The following is an 11966-nucleotide window of genomic DNA, read 5'->3' as shown; positions in this document are numbered from 1 at the left end:
TGTTGATTTATTTATTGGAAGTAAAATGAATTCATAAGCCAAAGTGCAACATAATGATTTAAGTGAACGCTTTGTCATAAATTTTCATTCCTCTGTGTTTTGGGGGTGTGTTTGAAAGCTTGTTTTGTAACTTATTTTATATCTCTTGCATAATCAGAATTCTGGAACTGAAATAAGTAGATATTAGAATAAAAGGTTTTTTTCATGCTGCTGCTAAATCACCTCCTGGATGCATGCCAACAATCTGTGGGGCTCACAAATATAGTTGTGTTTTCTCACCCCTTTTGTTGATCAATATAAATCAATTCTATAAATGTTTATGGAGAATGGCCCTACTATGCACAAGTCGTGTGCAAGGTGTTCCATAAATATTTGTAGGATAGCAAATAACTGCAGTGCAATGGCATAACCTCACATGCTACACAGCATACATGACAATAAATTTGAAAGGGGGAAAATAGAAACTACTGAGCTTTTCAGCTGATCACAATCAAATAAGAACACATCAAAACAGCTGGTGTTCTGTGACTCAGAATCAATCAACCAGTTTTGAATCACCTCATACTTCTTTATTTCTCTTTACAGTTTCACAGAAGAGATTTAAACCAGCATATGTCCTTCCCATTTGCTTAAATCCCTGCTTTGAGTTGCTTTGCTTTCACATTCTAATACCAATGAATGAAAATGACTGTAATATAAAAGTAAAAAAATAAAAGCTAACATTAAAATGCTTTTTAAAATGATGCTGCTACATTTGTGTAAAATAAACCATATGCTCAAATAAAATACCCTAGAAGAAACGTGATATTTTAAGGTTGTGTTATGGAATGAGGATAATTCTGCATCAGCGGTATTTATGTAATTTACAAATATGGAAATGATTATTGTAATTTTCCAAGTATATAATTAATATTTTAATGATTATACAAATAATATCTTTGGAAAATCAATATTAGGCTAGTAAATAAAAGCTAAATGTTATTATGTGGTTTTGTTTTTGACACTGGCTCCTCTCTTTGTTCTGATAGGTACCTATTACACCATTCTTTGGCGAAGGCTATTCAGCAGTGGTGACCTCTTCCACCCCAACACTCTACAAATTATTATCTCTGGACTCCCAGCTGACACCCTGCCGGAGGCAAAAGCTACTAAGCCAACTGGAACTGTGCCTTTTCTCTTGTCAAGGTTTTTTTCTTACACAGGAAAAAGAAAGAAAAAAAAAAAGATGAAGTTGGGCAAAGTGGAATTCTGCCATTTTCTGCAGCTAATAGCTCTTTTCCTGTGTTTTTCTGGGATGAGTCAAGCAGAACTCTCAAGGTCCAGATCAAAGCCCTATTTCCAATCAGGGAGGTCCCGGACGAAGCGCAGCTGGGTGTGGAATCAGTTCTTTGTGCTGGAGGAATACATGGGTTCAGACCCCCTCTATGTAGGAAAGGTAGGGCATTTGGCCTTTCAAAGTTGCAAATGATTATTGTCAATGACTGTGGTTGGATGGAAAACTGCTAACTTTTGCTATGGGGATGGAAAACACAAAATATCATTTCTAGGAAAGAATTTATGAAGTTTCTGGCATTAGCCACTTCCAAGTTGTAATCAGAGTGTTATATTCAGTACAGCGTAGCCGTAAGTTAGGGAATGATGCTTCATTCCTAAAAAGAGATGAAGATCCTACAGTGGTCTAGTTTACTGTGATTGCGGCATACTGGTAAAACTGTTATCACCAAAATTAGAACAAGAATATCCACTAATAAATGAAGAGTAGTGGGCTTTTATAGCCAGTTGATTTTTTAGCCTCTTGTTTTGCGATAACTATGTAATTAATGTCCATACTTGTCCATACTAACATTTATACTTGTGTATCCTTCCCTGATACAGTATCAAAACTGCAAAGTGAAATTCTTGATCCTAATGGCTCTAGATTATGAACAATTCAAACCCACTTTTCTTAGTGGTCTGATTTTGATATATCTCTGTGGGTTTCTTTCTTTCTTTCTTTCTTTCTTTTTTTTTTTTTTTTTAGGTTGCTTGGTAAAAATTTTCTTTTGATTAAAAATGAACATGAACAGACGCCAGTTAGAAGTGATATTAGACAAATGGTGGGCAGTTCATGGTGCATTTGTTTGGTGGCCAAGAGTTAGCCAGATGGAGATTTTTTTTTTTCCCTCACAGCTTCTTTCTGTCTGAATATTTGGGCAGGAAGTTTTCATTGGAGGGCCTGTGAACCAAATTGTGCTTCAGGAAAGTATAGCCGGTTGGGCACAGGAGCTCACACCTGTAAACCTAGCACTCTGGGAGGCTGGGGCAGGAGGATAGCTTGAACTCAGGATTTCGAGATCAGGCTGAGCAAGAATGAGAACCTGTCTCTACTAAAAATAGAAAAATTAGCTGGGCATGGTGGCGTGCACCTGTAGTCCCAGCTACTCAGGAGGCTGAGACAGGAAGATCACTTGAGTCCAGGAGTTTGAGGTTGCTGTGAGCTAGGCTGATGCCAAGGCACTCTTGCCTGGGCAACAGAGCAAGACTCTGTCTCAAAAACAAAACAAAAAAAAGCATGGTCTTTTCCTTGCCATTCTCATATCATGTTCCCAGTCCCTAGTCTACTGAAGGTTCAATTATTTCAATATTTGTAAAGATTTCCTGAATTTCTCAATTTGATTCTGAGTACTGGTTATGTGAAATCATGTTTTTGTGGCAATGTAAAATTTTCTAAAAACAACAAAAAATATTCCCATTAATTTGGTTTTAAATGGAGTTGGCTGGGCAAAGTTGATATTTTAAAAATCAATACAATTTTAAAATGTAAATGCCCTTTAAAAAAATTTTATAACCTTCACGTAATAATTCAGAATGCTTATACACAAATAACCCCTGCAAGTCCATTTAAAATTATTAAAATATATGTCCCTATCGTTACTTAATTTCCAAACATGTACAAAGTTACTGGGCAATGGTGGTGTTCTTTTTCTAAGAGAAATTGTGTGGTTTATTGATTAGGTAACAAGAAATATTCTGTACTTCCCTTTCAATTCATCGGAGAAGGTCGCTTAACAAATTTTATGTGACAAGAAAGTTAGTTTTTGTTTATCTCTTGCATGCTGTATACTGGGACTTCAATCCAGCCATTGACAGTAAAACTCAGGATAGAAATGGGTTAAAAAAGAAAAAAAAAAAAACCTCTTAATTGACTAAAATACAGGAAAAAGGGCAGTAAAATAATTTGAGATGGAGAGAGGATTTATAGATAAGAGAGACAAATGTAAGGCCTTACAGAAACAATTCTTATATTTCCTTAAAAAAAAAGTGGCAGAGAACTTCAGTACTACAGATTTTAAATATGAGATGATGAAATGATTCTTTTTAGGTTGGTGCTCTGAATAAAGAGCAATATGAGAATAATTTTGGCCTCAGTACATTTTGATCACTTGGGTATATAAAATATATATGTGTGTGTGTGTGTGTATAGAAATTGATGACTATGACCAGAAATGTTTATAGGACAGAGAAAACTAAAAATTATAGATGTAGACGTGTTGGAGTGGCTAGGCAAATAATCATGAAAAGAAAAAACCTTATCAGTACTTTTCACAGATGTATATTTAACCTATGCTAATTAGATGACCACACTTTTAATTGTCCTGACAAAATCTAGCTATTTAGGTAATTTGGAAAATATAAATGATGACTTTAATAAACTTCATAGCTTAATTTAATCACATAATGGATAAGTACAGTGTGTTTCAGATTAACATCAGTTTTATTGCTGGCTCTACCACTTCCTACTAGTAGTATCACTTGGGGGCAAGTTGCCTAATATTACATTTTCGTTTTCTCATTTCTAAAATAATAAAAATGATATCTACAAGTCAAGGCTGTTACTGAATAAAGGAGAGTAAAATATTTGGAGCATACATTCAATTAGTCTGGACATCATTATATTTTCTACTTCACTACATATTAATTATAAATTAACTGAATTATGGATAATCTATTATATTATGTATCAAATGTTGTATGTGTGATTCCTTAGATGAAAGCAGGCATTATTTTATGGTCCACTAGTGTATATATTTATTCCAGTTAATTAGACGAATGGTACATTTTGGGTGTGCTTAGAAATGTAGCATTTATTTTTATATTTATATATGATTAAACTAAGGCATAAATATAATTAGTAGGCTAAAAATTCTAAAAACAGGAATTTCAAATGTTGGAGAAATTCTATCTGTGAATTTTTTGAAACCTTCGAATTTGGAGGCCTTCATATTAATGGATTGTGGCCAACACGATCAGTTGAATGACTGAACAGAAAGTAAAATTTGGTCATTAAGACATTGAGGATAATGAGGCCACAATATGGCTTTCAGCCTTATTATTTCACCTAATTTACTGTATTTGTTTTACCTATGATAACCAAGACTAAAGTAGATAGAACAGTCTGTTGAATGGGGCCGGGAGTGCTTCTAGAATGCTTACCGAGAAACTGCCAGGGCACAGACATCTGTGCTGGGTTAGACTCTGATGGTGCAACCTTTATCATTAACTTTCCATTGTTATCTTGTGAAATAAGTTAATAAATTACTGACCCTAAATGTATAGACTTAAGGAAGGAGTCCTTAGACATTATTCTGATTGATTTCTGTTTTAAAGAATAATAGTGCATCTTTCCTTAAGTGTATTTCTTAATTATCATCATGCCTGTTTTCTTGTTGGTATATGGGGAGAATGAAAGGAAGAGTCTTTTCTTCCTCTGACTTTATAGCATCACTCACCTTGTTATTTTCCACACATAGGAGGTGACAATTTCCACCCATTTCATTGCCTCACATTGCACTTTTCCAGCCCAGTCTTTTTGGCATCTTAGCATTTCTCACTTAATGTCCTTTAACCATCTGACAAAAAAATCTGTCTACAAAACCACCCAGTCTCTGTTCCAGGGATTAAGTGTTTTTCATCTTTCCTAACCGTAATGGGCTGCCAGCAGATCTGTGCTCTGGGCCATTACTTTCACTGAAACGTGTGCTCCGTGCCTCTTCCGCAGTTGCTTCCTTAGCTGTTAACATCACTCTTGCCTTTTTTGCTACTTTCCTTTCTTCCCTGCCCATTCAGGGAGAATTTATTCCTATTGCCCCACTAGAAATCAAATACATAGAAGTGCAGTTTGCAGGATTCACTTTGCTTTAAATTTAAGCTTCCTGAGAAGTATTGGTGAGCATTTTCAATGCATTTAATTACATGTCAGCAGTCTCTCTCACCAAGAGATTCTTTATCTCCAGATATCTAAAGATACATTCAGAGTTTCAGAAAAGACATTTTTATCTTGAAAACAGGTTGTGTTAAAAGAAAAATTGAGTTACAAATTGGCTTCCTTAACTGGGAAATTTTGTATTACCTACAGAAAAAGAAAATAATAAATCCCAACTACCAATGATTTAGGGAAGAGTGTATTCATCGTAGTAAAATTTACATTTTATAGATTTTGGTGAAAAAAAAAAACGCAGGAAATGAATATGTAGTTTGCCCAAAATCAAACCAAATCTTAGGAGAAAACAAAGACGGTTTGTTTTTTCTGAGAATGTATAAAAAACTCATTTTCATAATATCTTTATAACCAGAGTTAATTTGTGAAGGCCCTTGTTCTTATCTTTGTTAGTTTGCTGATAGAAGTGTGGAACTCCTGGTGATTTCAAAAGGAATTTGGACATAGATCATCTCTGTAGGATGCAAATAAGTTCAGGTTTTTAGAAATACTTTTTGGCAGTTATTTTTAGCCATTATAATACTCTTGCATAACTGTAAGATATGAAATGATTTTTCTCCACATTAAATCAACAATTCAAAATTGTTATTTGTTTTCTTTTTACATATTAAAAATAAAATATGTAAGGTTGTGCCACTAAAATGCTATTAATTCAGTTTAATATTGCTAATTTTCTTCAAAGTTATCTTAGTTTCGAAATGGTTATAATTACCAAAGCCTTTATCAGGTAAAAGTATACAGCTAAAAGTTGGAGGAAGTGGGAGAATTTCAGTTATATACCTTGGTATAGCCAAGATAGATACTATAGATTGGGCTGTGTATTTCCTGATTGTCCATGTATGTTGATCAAAATCATTTAAATATGCTACCCTTTTTTATTTTAAATATAAGGGAGTACACATATTTTTTTGTTATGTGGACAAATTGTATAATGCTGATGTCAGGGCTTTCAGCGTACCTGTCACCAGAATGGTGTGTATTGTACTCAATAGGTAGGTTTCTATCCCTCATTTCCCTCCTACTTTCCCCCTTTCTTAGCTGTCTTACTTAACATCTGTTTATGTTCATACACACTCTACTTGCTGCCTCTTTGGTGATGGAAGCAGCAAAAATTAAGAATAAAATACAATCCATACTAGCTGTGTTTCTACATTGTATTTATGTTGAGTTTTTAAGTGCAAAATATAAACTAAAATGATGATTTAGGTCTTTCTATATAGAGCACACTATAATTGTTTGGACAAGCTTTTATGTGCGTTGTTCACTGATACATTCATAGAATCTGCAGCAGTCTCTGTGGCTCACCAGGATACGTGACAAGATTAGTTAAATGGCAGGACAGTCACTGAGTTTCGTTGGTTTGAGCATATATAGGCAAGGACTTTTTGGGAGAAATTTTATCCTAATCATTTGGCATGATTTTATTGATTATGTGTCTTAGGTTGATTACTAGGGAGAAACATTAGTTTGGACAAATATGCTTAACATTCTATCCAAAAATTCTTTTTTGCCTGTTGTTAAACCTGCCCTCTGTGTTTTCCCTTTTCCTTTTTCCCTCTCTCCTTCTTTCTTGAAATACTTATCAAGTACTAACTCTGTGATAGATATTGTGCTAGACAGAAGAGCTAAAAAATAGATTCTTTCATAAAATTCACAGTCTGGTTGGTAAGCCAAGCAGGTGACCAGATGGCTATGGAAAGCAGTAAATTCCAAAGCTAACCAACAACTGTAGAGGGGGTTAAAGCAAAGGAACTCACTCATAGATTCATGAACAAGTGCTTGCATAAGGATCCCTGTCATACTTCTGTGATTTAGTATCTTTTAAATACAATCTTAAAACAAACAAACAAAAAAACAAACAAAAAGACAAAGAGAGAGAAAGAGATTTATCTTCTAAGAAAGTAGGACAGAGTCTTGTAAAGTTATATTTTGGGAGAAGCTTTTTATATAGTAGAAGAGATCAGCAAGCAGAAACCCTACGTTAAAGTTCTCATTTTATCATTATTTTGAACAAGTCTCCAAAACAATAATTTTTGATTTTCTCATCTATAAAAAGGATATAAAATTGGCAAAAGTTTAAAACTTTTTATTTTGAAATAATTTCAAACTTACAAATAAGTTGCCAAGTAGTGTTCCCAAATCAAGTTCCCCAAATATTAATATCTTGCATTACTACAGCAATTATATAAACCAGAAAATTAACACTGGCATAATACTGTTTACTAATCAACAGATTGTTTCAAATTTTGCCAATTTCTCCAATAAAATATTTTTTTCTGATAGGAACCAATTCAATATCACACCTTTCATGTGTCCTATCTCCTTAGAATTTTCCAGTCTGGGATAGTTCTTTAGTCGTTTGTTATTCTTGACTAGCATTATGGTAGAAAATATCACAATCGGGGTCTGTTTCATGTTTCTTCTTAATGTATACATTTCAGGATATGTGTTTTTGGAAAGGTAAGAGAGAAGTGATGCTTTTTCCTTCTCACTGCATGATATCAGTAGATACAGGATGTTGATATAACTCATTCATAATGATATTGAATTTGATCGCTTGGTTAAGGTCTTGTCTGCCAGGTTCCTTCTCTGAAAAAACATTATCTGAAAGTTCTGATATTCTGAAAGAGGCATAAAATTTCCAAGGTGTCCTTATAGATGGGAATAAATACTACCATTGGTTTGAGGGAGCTTTGAGGGATGATTCAGTACAGTTTATGGTCTGTTTTGAGAATGAGGAGTGGGTTAGTCTGAAACATTGGCCAGATTTAAATCTATAATACTATCAGACAATGTCCATAATTTTATGTAGTAATTGATTATGTTTCTCAAAAATACATCAATTTAGGATGTTGCAGGGAAATTAATTTTGTTTTTTTGTTTTTTGTTTTTTTTTCTGAACCATGTAATAATGTTCTTTATAGTCCAGAATTCCAAGAAACTTTTCTACTAGAGTTAAAAATAAGCGTTTTCCTCTCACATTGCTTACAAAACATAAAAAAAAAACAAACAAACTGCTTTACATTGTAAGATTGGGCCCCAAATACTTAGCCATTATAATTATACACAAAACATTATTTTAGAAAATAATAGACACTGAGATTCCTATAAATTAAAAGAAGTAGTACAAGATATTACATTCTAATGTCTTATATTTATTGTATTTACAAAGTTGAAATCTAAACAATTCATAGAATTATGTTTAATTTTGAAAAAAAATGACAATTCCTTCTAATAATTCTTTTGTAAATCTTATAATATTTTACGTTTCATGGTCAATATTGATTAAATCTTTGGAAAGCCTTGTGAGTTATAAAGGAGGTGTTCTTATATTAGAGATGGGGTAATAGATACATTTGGGAGTAAAATAGTAGAGCAGGAGACAGCCAGTAGAGCTATAATTGAGAAGGGCTAGAAAGCATATCTGGATGTTTATATCAAATAATTATCCTTTTTTAAATTCTAAAATTTTGTAACAATTTGAGCAAAAATTAATACCAATTTGTCATAAAACCAGCCAATTATGTTTAGAGGAAACAAAGTTTCAGTATTGCATTAATCTGTTCAATTCTATGACAAAATATTAGACTAGATGACTTGAACAGCAAAAATTTCTTTCTCACAGTTCTAGAAGCTGGGAAGTCCAAGATCAAAATGCCAGCAAGGTCAGTTTCTGGTGAGGGCTCTTTTCTTGGTTTATAGACAACCACCCTGTGTCCTCACATGGCAGAAGAGAGAGATCTCTTCCTCTTTTTCTGAAGCTACCAATCTTGTGGGATTAGGGTCCCAACCTTATGACCTCTTTTAACTTTATCTCCTAAAATTTCTATCTATAATACAAATTCAGTCACATTGAGAGTTAGGGATTCACCATATGAATTTCGAGGGGTCACCAGTGAGTCCATAGCAAGTATCTAAATTTATTTTAATTCATAAGAAATGAGTGAATAGCAAGTAATTTTTGACAATATTTAATATATTCTATGTTTAGTTTTAGTAAATAAAAGTTCACATAGCAATTTCAAAAATGTATGGAAAAAGTAGTTTTTCTAACGGTTTTAAAACTTTACCCATATTTTATTCAACTAGCTATAGGTCAGCACCAAGAGCCTGAGAATTATCTTCTGTTCTTTCACCATACGAACAAAAAAGAAAGAGCCAAATGACAGTGGGGGGAAAACAAGACAGTATGGTGAGGCCATCTACATTTCTAGTTAGGATAGAATCCTTATCTTCTGTGAGATAAATGTAGAAGGGTAATTTCTCAAGATGGGACTGTGTTACAGGAATGGTAATTAAAGTTCCAGAACCAAAATGATTAGCATCATTCCAGCAAGTTGTGTGTGTAAACAGCACACAATTATCTGATAAGAATGCTTCCCTTAGAATGTTTACTTATCTCCTTCGTTAAAATGCTGACATGTTTTAAGGTATTTAACTAAAAACACACAATCAAAATTTGGACAACACATACATAATGTTCAACAGATGTGAGTTTGAAAGATTTGTGATGATCACTAGTGAAATTAGTCAAACCATGCTTAAATTAGATTTTTCTGATTTGTGAGTCATTTAAGAGTCCATATTGGAGTGGAATATGTGTGGAGAGGGAAAGATTACACATTCTGCACTTGATTTTTTGAAATGAAGAAGAAATAAGATAAAAATCATCATTTTCTTTCCCATAACATGTCTAAGAACTCAGTTCTGTATCTCACTTCCACTCTGTTCCTCACACAGTTTACATAATTTTCTCAACTGAATCATAACAAAGCTGAATTTATGTGGTTAACTGATGTTTTGTTTATTTGGGAGAAACAGATTCTGGTGAGCTCTAGTCATTGAGATTTGATTTAATTATACCTAAGGAAAGTGAAGCCATCAACAGTTAAAAATATTGCTAAAAACCCCACAAGAATTATCACATTGCTATAGTAGATAGCGTGAACTTACTTGTAAAGCTAAAGTCATACATAAAGTCTACAGGAAATATAGAACCATGACAAAATACAAGTAACTCTGCATTGTAAGGTACATTCACAACCTTGGAAAAATGATTTTTACAAGAATAATATGGAATGATAGGATGTAGTTTAAAGCTTGATATTAAAATTAAAAATACTAACTTTATTACAAAGGATAAGTTATCTTTTTGGTTAATCATTTATAACACCTGCATATAGACTTTCACCTATGGCAGAACAGCTGTGTTCAGTGATTTTGGGAGAGCACTTGTGGAGCGTAATGATCTGAAACAAGACTGGTTTTCCCATTGATTAGATCATTTGTGGGTACTTGAGTACAACTGATGATGGAAAATATATAAAAGTGAGTGAGAATTTAGGATTAGGGTCAGGGGAGTAAGTACATTCTGTTTTAGATCCAATTAAGTTTTCACAGTGGATATTTATGACCAAAACAATATTAAAATTATTAACATCTTATATGTATATTTTTCTCAGTGTTGCTGTCTTCACACTGTCTATGGCTTCTAATTTATACTTTAAGTTTGATTTCTCAGTAAACTCTGGACACACTGGTGAAGTTCAGTTTTTCACACAACTTCATTTTTAACTTTCTGCCTATCCAGACCTAAGGCATGTGTGGCTCAATGAGAAACTTTAAGGCGGACTGTGTTTAGACTACTTCAGAGACTTCAACAGTCATGCAATAGCTCTTTTTATTATTTTTCCACAAAAATATATTTTTTGTAATTTAGCACAGAAGATAAAGTATATCATATAATTTTAGTCATGAGATACACATAAATCACATAATTTTATCAAATTATTTAAGTATCCATATTGAATCTAAGTATTAAATGAATATCAAATATTTTCGTCAAAAATAAAAATAATAGATTCTTTTTATTATTGCATTTTTAATGTTACAGCTGCTGGAGGCTTTAAAACTCATTTGTACTAGTCTCCTTCTGAATTCAGAAATTCTCTGTACAGTATCCTTGATGGGAGATCAGGCAGCCTGAGGTCCATCTTAGTGGGGCCATGAATTGTCAAGGAAATACACATTTCATAGTCGATGATTTGGGTTTGCATACTGACTCTACCATTTACAAAAGATGTGACTTCAAGCAAATAACCTATTTCCTCATTTCAGGCACTTAAAAAATAGAAGCAACAATACTAACTGCACAAGTCTGTCATAAACATAAAAACAAGAAAGGAATTAATGGGAAAGCATGAAATAAAGTATAAAAGGGGAAAAGTATATTTCTAAAAGTTAGTGAGCTTCATGAGGAAAAGAATTGTGTCCAATCCAAGCATTATGCCTGTACATATTCAAAGAATGAGTACTGAATATATATAAACAGCTCATGAAATTATGAGATACTGTGTTATTGTGAGAGAATACTGAGTTTTAGGATAACTTATTTTTAGGAAGTTAAATTACTTTTGGCTATCAAAATCTCCCAAGGCATCACTATTACATCTCCCTCCAGTTTTAAATGAATGCTTGAAAAGATTAAATAATTCTTTATCTCAAGCATTTCATATGAGACATGATTTCCAGAACTGTCCTCATGCTTAGTTGTGCTTGCTTTTCAATGTCCTAAAATTTGAAAATCAAGAGTCACCTCAATAATCTGTAAAAAATCTATAAATCAGTTAAAAAAATAAAAATCAAGATTTTTATTGATCTCGATATGGTATACATTCTATCCCTCTATTAATCCAAGCTATGATTGCAT

At 33.1% G+C, this 11966-nt stretch overlaps 1 protein-coding gene across 1 annotated transcript in view; it reads left to right on the top strand.

Annotated features, from left to right (window-relative positions):
* Window positions 1–1225: 1225 nt before the first annotated feature.
* Window positions 1226–11966, top strand: part of CDH7 (cadherin 7) — a 100983-nt gene continuing 90242 nt past the window's right edge. Inside the window, exon 1 of the mRNA XM_069467884.1 lies at window positions 1226–1435. Within this exon, the coding sequence (XP_069323985.1) occupies window positions 1226–1435 (210 nt within the window). The remainder of the gene's footprint in view (window positions 1436–11966) is intronic.

Source organism: Eulemur rufifrons, chromosome 5 (assembly GCF_041146395.1).
Source record: "Eulemur rufifrons isolate Redbay chromosome 5, OSU_ERuf_1, whole genome shotgun sequence".
Lineage (NCBI taxonomy): Eukaryota > Metazoa > Chordata > Mammalia > Primates > Lemuridae > Eulemur > Eulemur rufifrons.
Note: the sequence above shows the minus strand (reverse complement) of the source record. Positions and strands in the feature narration are given on the sequence as shown.